Genomic DNA, 18355 nt, shown 5'->3' with positions numbered 1-18355 from the left:
TATAATTCAAATTCTTCTGACACATCTGGAACAGAGCTGCTATGTGGCCTCGGCAGATCACTCACAGCCCATACAGGTTTAAAAACAATTACTCAACCTCTAATGCAGATGGCACATTGCTGCCTGCAATGCCTAGCTGTGAGAAGCCGTTGAATTATATTTGCTTTGACTTTCTTGTCAGCCACAAGTACAAACACACTCCTGTTGTGTTTGAGGTTAATAAAACAGAGTGCTCTATGCGAATAAAGCCCCAAAACAATTCACGGGAGACATTAATTTAAATGCTTTAATAAGAAAGACAACAGAATATTCCAAATGTCAAGGTTTTGGAAAAACCTTCCAGAACAAATGGACATATCTCTCCTACAGTAATGAAAAATGGCAGCATATAATAACCCAGAGTAAAGCTAAGCTACTTAATGTAAATTCTGCCCTGGAGAAGGAAACAGTGCTCTCTCTAGTTGACCGCTGCAAGGACGTACGTACACGCATCACAATGAAGACAAAGAGAAAGGCAGAATTAGTATGAAAAACTGTGAAGACTGAAAGAGAAATGGCTGAAAATTGATTTCAAGTTCTGTCAGTGACGGCGAAGAAAACCGTGCGCGGAAAAAACAACATCTCTCACCAACTGCCTTGAGAAAACAAAACTGTGCCATTAAAAATATAATAGGATTATCGTTTCTGTTTGTTTGTCACGGTGGATCAGGAAAATTAGAGTTAAGAGAAGAGCTTAGAGCCACATTGTTATCACCACTTCAGAAAACGAGGCGCAGACACAGACCATTTGCATATTCATTTACTGCTTTTGAAATTCACCTTTTTAATTAGTCTGTGTGTAACAATCACTTAATATCTGCAAACACCTTGACACGGAGAGCCACCGCAAACAACGTCCTCAGCTGCCGAGCGCTTAACGCGGGATCATCAAACAGCGGGCTGGTGTCTGTTCGAGTGATGCCTGAGTGGGAGGAAAAGAAATGAAAAAGAGAGGAAAAAATAAAAGTCAATGAGATGAAGGCTAACAGTCACTCTCAAGGTTGTGGGAGCTGTGCTTGTTTGTTTTGCTGTTTAACTTAAAAACAAAAAGAAGAAGAAGGAGTGAGAGAAAAAGCTTCTGAACAGAAAGTTGTACCGAGAGCACCGAGTCAAATCAGCCGAGTGTGTTGTCTTGTTGGTTGTTATTTTTGTTGGTTTTCCAGCAGGCAGGGTCTTCAGAGGATGACACAGAGGACCTTCTTATGCGTGCGCCTGCCACACCACTGCTGTCTTTGGTTCCCTCTTGTCATAATTACCTGGAGAACAATGAGGGTGCGACTCTGAGAACTGACCATTGTGTGCAGATATTTCTAATTATGTGAAGATGACATGAAGAATTTTTTATTTTATTTTTTTCCATCACGATGCTCGATCACAGCTAAAGGAAAAAACAAGCAAGAAAAATGTGTGAGACTGAACAATCGTATGATGCCTTCAAATGGCAAAGTGAAAATGTAAAAGAAGTTAGTTTTTTAAAGATCTGAGCTTTCAAATATCTCTTAAGTAATGCTAAGAGGTATGAGAGGGTCAAGTTTCCCTTTAAGAAGCATATTAATGTCTGCATGCATTCATGTATTCTTCCCCTTGCTTCTTGAATGTGTCTGTTGGATTAAAGCAGACACATTAACTCTTCACTCTGCACCTGTTCTTCTTATAGAAAATTCAGTCACACTTTGATTTTTATGCAAAAGCCCAACGCAAACACTTAAACAAATCTACTTACATTAAAAGAAAACTTGAATAGCAAACTCATTATTCCTATTTGCTTCCATTTGTTCTCATTTACTTTTAAAACTGTTAACCTCTGCATAAAATTTACTCTCTATTTAATTTCACTTTTATCCTTCATTGAATGAAGACTTGGAAGAAGAGGCAGAGGTCAAAAGAGATACTATAATAACATTTAAATCTATAAAAAGATCAAAAACTGTAAGATTATTGAAGCCTTCATAGTTATTGAACTTTATTAGCAACAAAGATCAGGTGAGAATGTGAGCATAAATGGTTGTTTGTCTCAATGTGTTAGCAACAGATTGGTGATCTGTCCAGGTATCCTTCCTCTCACCCAATGACTGTTGGGGTAGGCTTCAACCCCAATGAGACCCTGAATTGGATAAGTGGAAGACGATGATCGATGTTGTAATCGTATCATCAGATCCGTCTTCTGGACAGTTGGGTGAAAAGAGGTACTGAGCTGTCAACTGATCACCACCTGGTGGAACGCCTGGCAGAGGCCCCAGTCCGCAAGATCTTCAGCTCCTACCGTCAGCAGAGTTTCAACAGCATTTCGAAGGAAACTTGGACATTGTTGCATGGATATCAGGACCTCTGGATTGGCAGACCGTGGTGGTGGTTCCCATCTTCAAGAAGAGGGACCGGAGGGTGTTCTTTCTATTATAATATTTATTGGGTTTTTTTCCCACATTTACCCAAACCCTAAGTGCTTACTCAGCAAGCTTATGAGCACACAGTGTCCTCACTTGTTCAAAATTCTGTTGTATTTAAAGGAAACAGCTGTTCAGTGTTTCTGCTAAGGCCTTAGCCTTTAGTTTGCACAAAAGACCAAATAGCTTTGAGAAAAATGAGACAAACCAGAGAATGTAAAAGCCGTGTAATGTGAATTGTGTTTGTTGTGGGAGTAAGTCACAACTTTAACGCTGAAGATGAACACTCGATGTTTCTTGTTTGCATTTTTTCACATTTCACCATCACTCGGTGAGCAGTTGGTTAATGCGGCAGACAAGTTGGTCAAGTTGGTGCCGTCCATACAAACTGCAGGCGGCCACACAAAACTGGTGGTGACCTAAACAATCACAGAGGTTTCTGGAGCAGAATAGAGTCTCCAGGAGGGTGGCTGACAAGTCTCAGGACCTGCCACATTTAGTTTTGAGTCTGTTTTTAACCAGTCAGAAGTAGCATCAGTAATAGATGCACTTTGGAGATAAGATAAACTAACTTATCTGCTCTACCCTTGTGTCCAAATACGGTCATGTGTGAGTAAAAAAAAGTGAAAAACAACAGCTGATATCCAGGTGAATACACATGTAATTTAGCAACATAATCAATTTGACTGTTGGCTCAATCAATGAATAAATAAAACTATAAAGGTAAAAGATTTACACACTAAATCTAGTGCATCATCATCATCAGTGAATCCACTGCACTGTAGAAGAAGCTGGCGTTAACATTTACTTTCAGTCATTGTGAAGCTGACAGCTGCCAGTCAAGCCTCTCTGATGTCTCTCAGTACTGCAGCTTTAGTGGCTGTTGGCGTTCTGCTGATCATAAGCAGTAACAGATGTACAGCTAATGAATGGGGTGTTCGGACAGACTCTCTCTTGATGTTAAACAAAGCTCTGTAATGTGATGCCGGACTCGTCGCAAATTGATACCCGCCGCTAAACTGGCAAAGAAAGGCAAGTTAGGCAGGCTCACAGCCAAATGCAGCTGGGCAGCGACTGTGTTCAAAACGAATCTTTAAGGCACTTCCTTCATTCTCAGTTGCGGCAAACTTTCCTCCCAAAGGCAAAAAACCTTTTTGATCTTTAAGAAACAACATATAATCAAGAGTAGCTCCCATGCTGTATATGCACTATTACACCTCTTAGCATGATTGTGGTTAGCTCATATTTCAGTCTGCGTTCTGCATTTTTCAGAGAGGTTTAGGAACAAATAAGTAAGAATCCAGTTAGATTGTCTTTTGGTCCACATTTAATTCTTTACAAACAAAAACACATTACATTCGTATTAAATATTTGAAATCTTAGATAAAACGATCTCTGACTAAAACTTAAAAATATATCTGGGACAACAGTGAACAGAAATCCAAAATCACATTTCCTTAAAACAAGTGAGACATTGTCCTCTCACTTTGTGTCTTTAAATAATTCAAAATGAAAAATGAAAAACGATTTGAGATCACTTTCCTTTCCCATCACTCACACAGATGGCAGCCTGGCTTCCCTGACTGGCAGATGACATGACAGATGTTATTTCATTTCTCTGTTTCTGTTTGGACAGAGAATAATAATTGGATCTGTTTAATGGCACTCTCTCAATTTTTCTCCGTTATAGCTCCATTTTGTTTTCAAACTGCTGCCGATTTCTTGCTTTTTAGCAGTAAACACTACGCCGCTGGCAGGAGGCGGACTACTTTAACAAGCGACTTAAATGTTTCAATGTAATTTACTCTCACTTTAATATTTCTACAGCAGGACGACGCAGCTAAAAAGATGGATAGGGCCCGAGTGTTTGTCAGAACTTTACCTGTGCGCCGTTCAGTGCTGAAATTATTTAACTAGCTGAGGAAGGAAAAAAAAGGCAAAAAAAAACCTTTTCCTTCCCCAGCTGTCACTGTGGAAAGACACAGTGTGGCATCACGTTGGGTTTTCTGGACATCCCTGCGGCACTGGCAGAGCGCAGCCACTTCACTCTACGCTCGGTAACCAAACCTGTTTTATTCTTAGGGTACCTAGCACTTTCTGACACATTTGATGTGTTTGCATGTCTCTGTATGATGTGTGTGTACATAAATAACACAACTCTGAATATCTGTGTGCAGTAAGGAGGGCTGTGGGGAGGAGGTGGGGTGGTGGGGGGCATGTGGATGTTCCTTCTGCAGTGCTGTCTTGTTGCCGCATTTCTTGCTGACAGGTCTGATCAGAACGTGATGACAGCCTATGATTGTCAAAACGCCTGTCGCTGAGTGGCAGATCGGCTTTGGCTCTGCCTTATTTCCCACTTCCCTTCCCCCTGGTTTTGTCACATCTCTTTCCCAGCACTGGGGTTGGCTTAACTCAGAGTGAAGGTAAGAAGAGTTGCGTACAGGCAGCATGAGGAACTCAATCTCTGCGTGTTGTGTTAGGGCCATTGTAGATGTCATACGTTAATACTCCCACGGCGGTGGAGAAGGAAGCCAGATACCTGACAGTGTGGGAGTTAAACCAGGAGTTGGAGAGCAGAGTTTGGTGAGTATCTTGACAAACAAAGCAGAGCTGCTCCGTGCATTGTGTCTTGGACAGGTGTGACAAGAGCAATAACTGTAGTTTCCCCAAGAAGAATGCTTGAAACCGCACTCTTCAAATTATGCACCAGCAGATACAATTTTTAATAACCTTCATATTTTAGTTAGAAGATAAGACAAGATGAATCTCCAAAATGAAAACCCACAAAAGTAACAGGACTTTATCTTGCATGCAGCAAGACTTTGGTTTCGTTTTAAGAACAAGAATTTGTTTGTCTGTGTTACACAGAGCGTAATTCCTGAACACTGAATTGAAATAATGTTTGCATTATGCATAAAGGCAAAGTTCAAGTGAGAATCGATCAGTTTCAAAACAGTGTGGGTCTCGTATTAGATCAAAAAGCTTTGAATTAAGCTTTTTGGTAAATCTAAGGTTAATAATTTTCATTCAGCAAAATAACATTTTCCACAGTGCATGAGGCTGAGCAGGAGTCATGTTTGAGAAGCTGAGTGAAATAAAAAAGAACGGCTCATGACTGCAGCTGACTTGACTGGAAGCAACAACACACAATAGTCCTATTATACCAACAAATTATTAAAATAAAAAAAAAAAAAGATTTATTCACAGGTAAGTATACAGATAGCGTATCAGTTACACCTGCATTCATTTTGATAAAAGTGCAAGATTCACTTTTTATTGTATTAACTGAGCACTGATCATTAAATGTGTTAAAATTATATATATATATATATATATATATATATATATATATATATATATATATATATATATATATATATATATATATATATATATATATATATATTCATTCTGTATCAGGAGCAGTGTTGGTCAAGTTACTTGAAAAAAGTAATCAGTAACTAATTACTGATTACTTCCCCCCAAATGTAATCCCGTTACTTTACTGATGACTTATTTTCAGAAGTAATTAGTTACTTAGTTACTTTTTAAAGCATGATTTATCCCGTAAATTTGTTTAACATTTAAACCTATTTTCTGCACATTCCAGCACATAAAATAAAACAGCTTTTTGTGTTTACACTGAGTCTTTCAAATAAATGCAAGTGAAACACAGCAGAAAATAAATAAAATCAAAGATTCAGCGGTCCTGTTGCTCTATTTTCACCTGTATAGCAGGAGTGTGGCAGGCGGAGGTGTACCCTGGTGCAGGTGTGCCGTGGTCAGTGGAAGAATCCGCGAGTTTCTCTGTGAATTTTTCCCATTATGTGGCAGCGCACTCTGTGCTTGCTCGGAAGTTTTGGGGGGGTTTTCGCTGTAAAAAGAAGTTTTCTTCCCACGCAGTGAACAGCGGACGCTAATGTTTTTGTCACTTTTTACGAAATCAAACTCAAAGTAAGGTCAGGTACTTCCAGGCATTAAACGCTGCACAGTCATATGCTCTCCCGCACTCGATATATTATCCATTGTTAATCTGCACACAGCTGTTGCCATGAACGTCGCACTTGTAGCCCAGATGAAAAATATCATACTTATTCTCTTTATATTAACTGTCCACATCAACAAGCGTCGTATTTCCTATGACCATTGAATGCACCTCTCAGTTCACCCCACGTGAGGGCACCTAGCTCAGCAACCAATCAGAGCCTACCCAGGCCGCATTGACCCTGTCAGCCAGGAAGTGAGGTGGAGGTGCATGGTGTCCCGGGTTTTTTTTTCATCTCAGCAAGAGGAGTGGAGGCATCTGCTACTCAAACCGAGAAATCCACAGACAAAAGAGAGGAAAACTCAGGATTGAGAGGAAGGAAAGCCAGCCTACTTACCTGCTGGAAGTCCGGAGTCGAGTGGCTGGATGAAGGAGAGAGGCAACGTCGGTAAGACGAGTGTTATTCTGATGGAAAAAACTTGTAGAGACTTACCGTCGCGATCATGCTAATGCTAGCTCGGTGTCTCACAGGCTAACCACTCACCTTTCATCCGGAGAGCTGCTGCAATTCCAACGCCAGTGTGTGTTGGGCTTTTGTGAAACAGAGCAACGGTGAGCAACATGTTCTTAGCTGCTCTAAAGCTAATTTTTGTCAGTTCACTGTGAGTTTAAAGTAATCTAGAGGGTAATTTTTAGTGCATTTCTCTCTCACGAATAGGCCTATAGTGTGGAGAAATTGAGCACACTGCTTTAATGCCTCTGAACTGAACTCATATGTATATTTTGTTGCTTATTTGCACATAGTTCTGAATTTGTTATGGTGTATTGTATTTTGAGTGTCAATGGTTACTTACCATAAGTATTGTTTAATTAATGTTTACATGAATAGAGAAATATTTGAGCAACTTAGATGTTTAGTTCTCATAATTGATATGCTTGAAAATTGAATGTTGTACAACAGAACTGTGAGATTTGATAAGATTTAAGATGTTGATGCAATGAATATGAGGTGATGCAATATTTTGTATTTTAACCTTAAACAAGGCATCTGAAACAGACTGATTAGAATGTACATTTTATGACCTGGATTATAGGTCAGGTTTTTTGGAGAGGACGGAAAAGTCCAAGGACCAGGACGATATTCTGGTTGTGATAGATGGCGAGCCAACCACTTTGAGGACGATCTACCCCAAAGAAGATACACACCACACACTCATACATTCCAGTTACATTCACAAGAACCTTTGAAGTTGGCTATCGCCAGCTTAACTCTAAATTCTTAAAGGGCCCCAACGAGTACTTTTATTTTGTTGAGTGTGCACACTATTTATTTTATTTTATACTTTATCTGTACAAATTGGACAAATACCTGTTATACTTTGTAACAATACAAGAGTGGCTACTCAAAAGTTAACATTGTGTCCAGGTCATTATTGCTGCTCAATACTTTGGCTCCATACGAATTTGGTGTCTTCTGATTCTGGCCAGGGTCTTATTACGAGCCCAAGTAATTATTGCGCTGTAATTCACCTTTATACCTTAAAGTTGGTTACAGAAGTGGCGAGCCAGCCAGGAGCCAATTGATTTGAGCATCAATATTGAGGCAATGACCAGCATGGATTTCATACAAAAGTCTGGTGTCGAAATACCTAATGCGGTTGTTGTCGCTGGGATAACACAGGTATCTGAGAAAGATGAACAGGTCATTGACTTTCTGAAACAGTATGGTAAAATCACAAGAGTCCTTTTTGTTGATGATTCACTGTCCAACTTCTACCAAAACCTGATCGTAGAATACTCTAGCAGTTCAGCCTTAGAAGGTTTAGAACCTCGTTTACCATACACATACACAGCACAAGCTGATCCCAGCGTTGTCTATGAAATTAAAACACTCAGTAGCATGTACACTACCACGGTTGGGAGTAATGTTACAAAAACCTACTTGGCGGAACTCAAGGAACTAGCCAAGCTGAGTGGCAAAGACTACGGTGAGGTGCTGAAGGAGATGATGTGTCAGATTGGGGAGGATGTTGAAGCCATGCGACCTACCACTGAAGAACCTTCTCCCACGTATGTCGAGACCACTGTTGTATCTCCGCCCGCTTCTAAAGAGCGACAGTGTCACACCTCACATTCAGATGTTACACCAAGTGATACTGGTGCCACTGATGATGTTCCCCTCACTAATGGAAGGAGAGCAGCGTCCCTCTCAGTAAGTGACTTGAACCCACCTGACATTCAGAAGGTTGTGGTAGAGCATATCGTACGAAGGCAAGATGTTGTCCCACACATCCAGTCCCAGGTGAGACTCCGTTCCTTCTCCGGTAAGGTTCCCAGACCTAACAATGAAACTGATTATGACACATGGCGCACACAAATTGAACTGCTCCAAAATGATCCCAGCATGTCCCCCCTGCAAATATCCAGAAAGATCCATGAGAGCCTGCTCCCACCAGCAGCTGATATAGTTAAGAGTTTGCGGCCTGAGTCACCACCTGTGACTTATTTGCAGCTTCTAGATTCAGCCTTTGGCACTGTAGAAGATGGCGAGGAACTTTTCGCTCAATTCCTGAACACCCTTCAAGATCCAGGTGAGAAGTCATCCACTTACCTTCACCGGCTACAGCTAGCATTAAACAGAGCCACGAAGAGGGGGGGAGTCGCATGTGAAGAAGTGGACAAACATCTACTTAAACAGTTCTGCAGGGGATGTTGGGACAACGACCTACTCAGCGCCCTGCAACTTGAGCAAAAGAAGAGCAGCCCACCCCAATTCTCAGACCTGTTGTTAATGATTCGCTCTGAGGAAGATCGACAGCAAGCAAAAACTAACCGTATGAGAAAACACATTGGCACCACAAAGCAGAGAACTCAGTTACAGTTCCAGGGTGCACATGTTTGTGAACCAGAGGAGAAACATGGGAGTAGCATTGCTGCTATTGAGGATCTGCGAAAGCAGGTGGCGAGTCTGCAAAGTCAACTAACTACATTCATGTCACAGAAAAAAACAAAGTTTGCAAACAGCAAGGACCCTGCAGGGAAGCCGCAGAGTAAGATGTCAAAGCCACATGGTGTAGATGGACGTATGCAAAGACAGACTTCAAAGAGGCAAAGGGGCAGACCCAAGCCCTGGTATTGTTTCAACTGCGGTGAAGATGGACATATCGCTCCATGCTGTGTTGACCCCGCTAACCCCAACCTAGTAGCAGAAAAAAAGAAGCAGTTGGAGGAGAAACAACGCCAGTGGGAAGCGCGAGATTGTACAGATTCACCTTTAAACATCTAACAGTTCCTGTTGTGGGACAAACAGGAGCTGAGGAGAGTCAACAACGTCCCTCAGACGTAAACAATGGTGACAAAATCACAGCTGAGGTTAACAAAGTAAGTACCCCAGCAAAGACTGTCAAAGCACAAACATGTTCTGGCTTAAACCATTCAGAGCAGAACCAATCTTTCCAACTCCCTAAACAGTTGATTGGTACCAGAAGTACAGCTCAAGTGACTGTGAGAGGTGAAGAAGTCAACTGTCTTCTTGACTCAGGCTCCCAAGTTACCACTGTTCCTGAGTCATTTTACCAGCAGCACCTTTCAGAGCAAAAGATCAAGCCACTACATGACCTCTTAGAAGTGGAAGGTGCTAATGGCCAGCTAGTGCCTTACTTTGGCTATATAGAAATGACCATAACTTTTCCAAAGGACTTTATAGGTGTTCCAGTAGATGTAAACACACTTGCTTTAATCGTCCCTGACACTTCACAATCCCTCATGCTCATAGGCACAAACACCCTAGATGTACTGTTCGACATCTACTCAGAGACTGACTTAGCCAATCGTCAACCCCTCCCACATGGCTACAAAGTAGTCTTCAAAATCATTGAGTTGAGACGGAAGCAGACAAGTGACACCCATCAGGGGGTAGTGAAGCTACTTGGCAAGATGCCTCAAGTCATTCCAGCTGGTTCAACTGTAGTGGTGGAGGGAGTCGCCCTTGGCGAGGGCCTTCAGGATGAAAAATCAGTTGTAATTGAGTACCCATCATCGTCCCCCTTGCCCGGTGGCCTGCTACTTAAAGCCGGTCTGGTGGACTTTCCCCAGCGGCGGCCCCACAAGTTGCCAGTTGTTATAAGCAACGAGTCTGACCACGACATTGTCATCCCTGCCAAGTGTACTATTGCAGAGGTTAGTGCTTATCAGACCATCCTATTAAAGGAACACAACAAGACCAAACAGTCAGAACTATCCCAGAGAACTCCAGAGACTCCGTCTTTCCAAGAGCCCACCATAACCTTCAATTTTGGTGACTCCCCAGTTCCATTGGAATGGAAACAGCGCATCACTCAGCAGCTCAGCGGCATGCCTGAGGTGTTTGCACAGCACGACCTGGATTTTGGCCGGACGGACCAGGTGCGACATCATATAAAACTTTCGGATGGCACGCCTTTCAAACTACGTGCCCGGCCAATCCACCCACGGGACATTGAGGCTGTCCGGAAGCACATTCAGGAACTCCTTGATGCAGGAGTTATTAGAGAGTCAGAGTCCCCATTTGCGTCACCCATAGTGGTAGTCCGGAAAAAGAACGGCCAAGTCCGGTTGTGCATCGATTATAGGCGTCTAAACCTTCAGACTATAAAAGATGCGTACAGCCTTCCGAAGCTAGAGGACACATTCTCAGCCCTCAATGGTTCACAGTGGTTCTCTGTTCTTGATCTAAAATCAGGGTACTACCAGATCGAGGTCGAAGAAGCAGACAAACCGAAGACGGCCTTTGTGTGCCCTCTCGGCTTCTGGGAGTTCAACAGAATGCCTCAGGGTGTAACGAACGCCCCCAGCACGTTCCAGCGGTTAATGGAGCGGTGCATGGGGGATATGCATTTGAAGGATGCATTGGTCTTTCTTGATGACGTGATAGTATTCTCCCGAACCCTTGAGGAACACGAAGAAAGACTCATGAAAGTGCTCACTCGTCTAAAAGAGTTTGGGTTAAAGCTGTCACCAGAGAAATGTGTCTTCTTCCAGACTTCAGTCCGTTATCTGGGACATGTGGTCTCCAGAAATGGAGTTCGGACTGACCCTGAGAAGATTTCGGCCCTTAAAACATGGCCTGTCCCACAGACCCTGCGAGAGTTAAAGTCGTTCCTTGGTTTTGCTGGGTATTATAGAAGGTTCGTTAAGGGGTATTCCAGCATTGTGAAACCTCTCCACAACTTAACTTCGGGGTACCCACCTAGCCACAAGAAATCAAAAGTAAACGCAAGACAAAGTGCACATCAGTACCATGACCCAAAAGACCCTTTCGGAGGTCGCTGGACGCCAGCTTGCCAGGAAGCCTTCGAGTCAGTCATCCAAAGTCTCACCACTGCCCCTGTACTTGCCTTCGCTGACCCCCAGAAACCCTATATACTGCACACCGACGCCAGTACCACCGGGCTTGGTGCTGTATTGTATCAGGAGCAAGAGGGACAACTTAGAGTCATAGGCTATGCAAGTAGAGGGCTGTCACGGAGCGAAAATCGCTATCCAGCGCACAAGTTGGAGTTTCTGGCGCTCAAGTGGTCAGTTACAGAAAAGTTCAGCGACTATCTCTACGGCAACCACTTCACTGTTGTAACGGATAGTAATCCGCTGACTTACATTCTGACTTCAGCAAAACTTGACGCAACTAGCTATAGGTGGCTAGCAGCACTGTCCACATTCTCTTTCAAACTCCTCTATCGTCCAGGGAAGCAGAATGGAGATGCGGATGGATTATCACGCAGACCACACGGAGGGCTAGCGGACGACCTGAAATCACAAAAAGAGATTGAACGCATACAACAGTTCACTCAAGATCACCTTTGTGATCCAGACAACATCAATGCTGTAAATCAGTCTGTGGTGAAAGCAATCTGTGAGAGGCAGTTCACCTACACCGTCAGTCCTGACAATGAAAGAGAGGCAGATGCAGATTGTGTTGCCTTGGTGGAGGTGCTTGCTGTGTCTCCTAGTGCTGTACCTGATAGCTATGGGCAAGAGGAACAGTTTGGAGGTCTGCCAACCATTTCCCATCTAACTGAGGCAGAGCTGGCAGACGAGCAAAGAGCCGATCAGTGTATAAAGCATGTTATTTCTCAGATCGAATATGGGGACACACCACCTCCAACCGTGCGCACACAGTTCCCTGAGCTTCCACTGCTCCTCCGAGAGCTTAACCGTCTTGAGCTCCGCAACAATGTCTTGTACCGGCGACGCCAAGAGAGGTCCCAGAAAACCTACCAGCTTGTACTTCCAGCTGAGCTTCGCAACACAGTTCTCACCAGCCTGCATGACCATATGGGTCACATGGGAGTCGACCGTACACTGGACCTTGTAAGGTCAAGATTTTATTGGCCAAGGATGGCTTTGGACGTGGAAAGGAAAGTGAAGACGTGTGGCAGGTGCGTGCGGAGGAAGGCACGGCCTGAAAGAGCGGCCCCCTTGGTCAACATTAATACGACACGACCTCTTGAACTCTTGTGCATGGACTTCTTGTCCCTGGAAGCTGACAGGAGTGGAACCAAAGATATATTGGTGATCACGGACCACTTCACTAAATTTGCAGTTGCTATCCCAACACCTAATCAAAAGGCCCGCACAGTGGCAAGGTGTCTGTGGGAGAACTTTATGGTACACTATGGCATCCCAGAAAAATTGCATAGTGACCAGGGTCCAGATTTCGAGTCCCGCACAATCAAGGAGCTCTGTCAGGTGGCTGGTATCCACAAGGTGAGGACAACCCCATACCATCCTAGGGGCAATCCTGTGGAACGATTTAATCGTACCTTGCTTGATATGTTGGGAACTCTCCGTGATCAAGATAAGTCCTGTTGGCGTGACCATGTAAGACCCCTGGTCCACGCTTATAACTGCACCAGGAATGAAGTGACTGGTTTCTCCCCGTACGAACTGATGTTCGGACGCCAACCTCGGTTGCCAGTTGACCTTGCATTCAACCTGCCAGTGCAAGAGGAACAACACTCATCTCACTCTGAATATGTGCAAAAACTCAAGTCACGTCTCAAAGAAAGCTACAAGTTAGCTATGGACAAGGCTGCAAAGATGGCTCACAAGAACAAAATGAGGTTTGACAGACATGTAACTGCATCAGACTTGGAAGCTGGAGATCGGGTATTGGTCAGGAATGTCCGTATCCGGGGCAAACATAAGATTTCAGACAAGTGGGAACACACTGTGCATGTAGTGGTGAGAAGGGCAGGCAACCTCCCAGTATATACAGTTAAGCCTGAAAACAAAGATGGTCCCCTAAGGACACTACACCGGGATCTGTTGCTACCATGTGGCTACCTACCTGTGGAGGAAAGCAGTGAGCATGTACAGAAGCCAGTGTCACGCAGGCCAAGAACCCGTGCAAATCCAGCGCTAGAGGAAGAGAACTCCTCAGACGAAGAAGATGATTTGCTCATTCCTGTTTGGTTGAGTTCCCCTGTCCACACAGTGAGTGAGAGTCCTGTAAATGTTCCTGATATTGACAACCCACCTGTTTTTGACAGCCAATCTGATTTTGGCAACATACCTGATATGCCTAACAGTACTACAGATGATACTGAGTACTTATCTACCAATGGAGTCACACCGACTGAACAAGTGGATGAAATAACCTTAACTGAAACTGACTCACCTGTTGATGACCCAGACGTCCAAGAAAAGCAACTTCCATTTCAGGAGGCTGGCACCAGAGGTGCGAATTCTGAGGAGAGAGTGGAGGAGATAGTCCCAGTGGATACAAGGGAAAACATGGATACAAATGATTCTGTAAGGAGATCTGAGAGAAACCGTCGTCCGCCACGACGGCTTGACTATACGGAGCTAGGCAATCCTCTGATCACTGCAGCAAAATCATTCTTGCAAGGACTGTCTTCAGCTTGGGCCGATGTCATCAGTGATGGTGAAGAGCCTGCTTCGCCCTCTTCCTTGACCCGTCGAATAATCATCATTTAACTGTCTACCATGCACAGGGACGTGCATGAGTTCAGGAGGGGAGGGTGTAGCCCAGATGAAAAATATCATACTTATTCTCTTTATATTAACTGTCCACATCAACAAGCGTCGTATTTCCTATGACCATTGAATGCACCTCTCAGTTCACCCCACGTGAGGGCACCTAGCTCAGCAACCAATCAGAGCCTACCCAGGCCGCATTGACCCTGTCAGCCAGGAAGTGAGGTGGAGGTGCATGGTGTCCCGGGTTTTTTTTTCATCTCAGCAAGAGGAGTGGAGGCATCTGCTACTCAAACCGAGAAATCCACAGACAAAAGAGAGGAAAACTCAGGATTGAGAGGAAGGAAAGCCAGCCTACTTACCTGCTGGAAGTCCGGAGTCGAGTGGCTGGATGAAGGAGAGAGGCAACGTCGGTAAGACGAGTGTTATTCTGATGGAAAAAACTTGTAGAGACTTACCGTCGCGATCATGCTAATGCTAGCTCGGTGTCTCACAGGCTAACCACTCACCTTTCATCCGGAGAGCTGCTGCAATTCCAACGCCAGTGTGTGTTGGGCTTTTGTGAAACAGAGCAACGGTGAGCAACATGTTCTTAGCTGCTCTAAAGCTAATTTTTGTCAGTTCACTGTGAGTTTAAAGTAATCTAGAGGGTAATTTTTAGTGCATTTCTCTCTCACGAATAGGCCTATAGTGTGGAGAAATTGAGCACACTGCTTTAATGCCTCTGAACTGAACTCATATGTATATTTTGTTGCTTATTTGCACATAGTTCTGAATTTGTTATGGTGTATTGTATTTTGAGTGTCAATGGTTACTTACCATAAGTATTGTTTAATTAATGTTTACATGAATAGAGAAATATTTGAGCAACTTAGATGTTTAGTTCTCATAATTGATATGCTTGAAAATTGAATGTTGTACAACAGAACTGTGAGATTTGATAAGATTTAAGATGTTGATGCAATGAATATGAGGTGATGCAATATTTTGTATTTTAACCTTAAACAAGGCATCTGAAACAGACTGATTAGAATGTACATTTTATGACCTGGATTATAGGTCAGGTTTTTTGGAGAGGACGGAAAAGTCCAAGGACCAGGACGATATTCTGGTTGTGATAGATGGCGAGCCAACCACTTTGAGGACGATCTACCCCAAAGAAGATACACACCACACACTCATACATTCCAGTTACATTCACAAGAACCTTTGAAGTTGGCTATCGCCAGCTTAACTCTAAATTCTTAAAGGGCCCCAACGAGTACTTTTATTTTGTTGAGTGTGCACACTATTTATTTTATTTTATACTTTATCTGTACAAATTGGACAAATACCTGTTATACTTTGTAACAATACAAGAGTGGCTACTCAAAAGTTAACATTGTGTCCAGGTCATTATTGCTGCTCAATACTTTGGCTCCATACGAATTTGGTGTCTTCTGATTCTGGCCAGGGTCTTATTACGAGCCCAAGTAATTATTGCGCTGTAATTCACCTTTATACCTTAAAGTTGGTTACACACTCGCTTACGTCACAGTAACGCAGTAACGCAGCGTGCTTACGGGAAAGTAACAGTAATCTAATTACCTTTTTTGCAATAGTAATCCCTTACTTTACTCTTTACTTGAAAAAAGTAATTGGCCCATCTCTGATCAGGAGTGGTTGAAGGCAATGTGGATCTTCCACTTACTGCAAATGCCTCTTAAGGTTCCACAGTCCTCTGTTAATGTGGCTAACTCTGGAGTATTAATAAAAAAAGAGATCTGATCCACAAAACTGTATTATGTTATGCATCATTACATGAAATCTGTAGTAATTTGGCAATTATTTGTGATGAAAAAATTGCAAATGTGCTGATGTGTACGTGCACACAAATTCACATTTATACTTACATTCAGAGTCCGGCCAGAACCTCATAGAAATTACTCCACAAATAGTGACGTAGTTGCTGCAAAATGGCATTGACTACGACTTTTCTACTATAACTGACCACTCAGGGGACTTTTTAACTACAAGCCTCATTCCTCATTCACACGCACTTTTGTGCGAGCACTTTATTCTACATATAAACACTTTGACTAACATTCGCTCGCTTGCACTCTGATGGATGCTTTGGGAGGAACTCGGGGTTCAGTATCTTACCTCCGTTCAGTATCTGACCTTCCGATTGGTGGATGACCCACTCTACCACCTGAGCCACAGCTTCCCCAAATAAAGCAGAAAACAACAAGTTGAGAGGAGTCCGCTATTGCAAAGACACGCACTGTAGAAGATTGGTGCTCTGAATGTGATGTGTTGGCTGTCTGTCTCCATTTATAATTGGAAGTTTTTGCAATAATTTGCAAACTTTCGCCAATCTGTCTGATTGTGATTACAGTCAATCAGAGCACGATTGTGTGGAGACATCCCGCCAGATGACCAGTGCAAGCACCTTGTGGTCACCTAGTGGTGACAAAAAGGTTGAGGGCGAGGCAAGCTCAACCTCAACCAACTAGTTAGTTACCTCGACCACTTGTAGCTGGTCCCTGAATGCAAGAAATTGAATAAAATCGCAGAGCAACCACTGATTTGTGATAGCTGTGAGGAGGTTGCCATCCTGTTCATTTTCTATTGTGACAACTCCACAGATCTGATTATATTATTTATCTCTGTCTCTCTTCTACAGCGTGTCTTTCGTTCTGTCTTCCTTCTCTCACACCCAACTGGCCGCAGCAGATGGCTGCCCCTCCCTAAGCCCGGTTTCTTCCTGTTATAAGAAAGTTTTTCCTTCCCACTGTTGCCAAGTGCTTGCTCAAAGGGGTCTGTCTGATTGTTGGGGTTTTCTCTGTAGTGTTGTAGGACATTTACCTTAAATTATAAAGGCCTTGAGGTGACTGCTGTTGTGATTAGGTGCTATATAAATAAAGCAGAATTAAACCAAATGTAGAATGAAATAGCGAGGCATTTATATTGTCCTTCTCTACTAACTACTTAAAGTGCTTCCCTCTCCAGGCCAAATTCAACCACTCACAAAAAATAGAAAAAACAAGGTGGTGACGGCTGAAATGCCAAACACACGTCTTTAGTCCACAAACCAATAGGTGATGTTACAATGGTTACATCTTGTGGAGGCTATTGTTGCATAGAAACCACTAAAAAATAAGAAGCAAAAATAAATGGTGTGAGAGTCAAACACATCAACAGTTAAGCTAATCACTTAATTTGATTTAAACGAGGTAAAAGCAAGCCATGAGACTGCAAACTCGCTTAAAAATGGAAACCACACTGATATGTTTACAGTCACAGTGTCCCCAGATTGCAGCAGTGCTGTTTATAGAGTTCATATCACATGATAGACATCTCAAATTCGATCTCTCGTTTGACTTATAATGGCCTCAGATTAAATCTGCCCTTATGCAGCCAGTCCTCTTTGCTAAAACAGCTATGTGGGTGTGCTCAGCTCCCCAAACTAGCTCATCGTATAATTCAGTTTAGTGCAATGTCCACGCTCGTCACCGCTCTTCCACCGCCCACCCCCTCCCTTCAGTTCCCTGTCACTCTCATTTCTGCTGCGATCATGGTTGTTGGATAACTGTTAATTAAAGAGATGTCAAACACTTGCCAGTGATAGCAACTTAATTTGGGGCTAGAAAATAAAAACAGAGATATAACATATGTAGTGCCTTTAAAAGAGTAAAAGAGAGAATGGGGGAGGCCTGGTTTGACTTTGCAGGAAGTTGGTTGTGTTGCGGATCCAGGACATGAGTTACCCTCGGTGGAGATGTTAGGCAAGGCAAAAGTGACAGGCCAACATCCATCCGCCTCCTCAACTTGTCTATTTATATGTATATTCATATTCATGAGCTATTGGACCATGCGCTGTTGGCGATGCATTTAGCTTTATTGGAAAAACTGAATCTCAGTCCTTCCCCCTGGCAACTGACAGAGAAAGATTGCAGTGCCCAAGTGACAAAGGACTGGCAGGGCCTGG

The 18355-nt window shown here is 43.2% G+C and overlaps 1 protein-coding gene and 1 long non-coding RNA gene across 2 annotated transcripts; both read left to right on the top strand.

Annotated features, from left to right (window-relative positions):
- Positions 1-6701: 6701 nt before the first annotated feature.
- Positions 6702-9694, top strand: LOC113018106 (zinc finger CCHC domain-containing protein 18-like). The gene is made up of 3 exons (XM_026161169.2): positions 6702-6856; positions 6940-7020; positions 7503-9694. The coding sequence occupies exon 3, from the start codon at positions 8015-8017 to the stop codon at positions 9692-9694; it is 1680 nt and encodes a 559-aa protein (XP_026016954.2). The 5' UTR covers positions 6702-6856; positions 6940-7020; positions 7503-8014.
- Positions 9695-14643: 4949 nt separating this feature from the next.
- LOC145423799 (uncharacterized) lies at positions 14644-15764 on the top strand. Its single transcript, XR_013904840.1, has 3 exons — positions 14644-14798; positions 14882-14962; positions 15445-15764. It is a non-coding gene; the product is annotated as an uncharacterized LOC145423799 (long non-coding RNA).
- Positions 15765-18355: the final 2591 nt, after the last annotated feature.

The sequence above is a fragment of the Astatotilapia calliptera genome, chromosome 22 (assembly GCF_964374335.1).
Source record: "Astatotilapia calliptera chromosome 22, fAstCal68.1, whole genome shotgun sequence".
In the NCBI taxonomy this organism is placed as follows: domain Eukaryota; kingdom Metazoa; phylum Chordata; class Actinopteri; order Cichliformes; family Cichlidae; genus Astatotilapia; species Astatotilapia calliptera.
This window is presented reverse-complemented; position numbering and strand designations above follow the sequence as displayed.

Excerpts from the sequence above, each read along its gene's own strand:
- LOC113018106 (XM_026161169.2), top strand. The coding sequence starts at position 8,015 with ATGACCAGCATGGATTTCATACAAAAGTCTGGTGTCGAAATACCTAAT.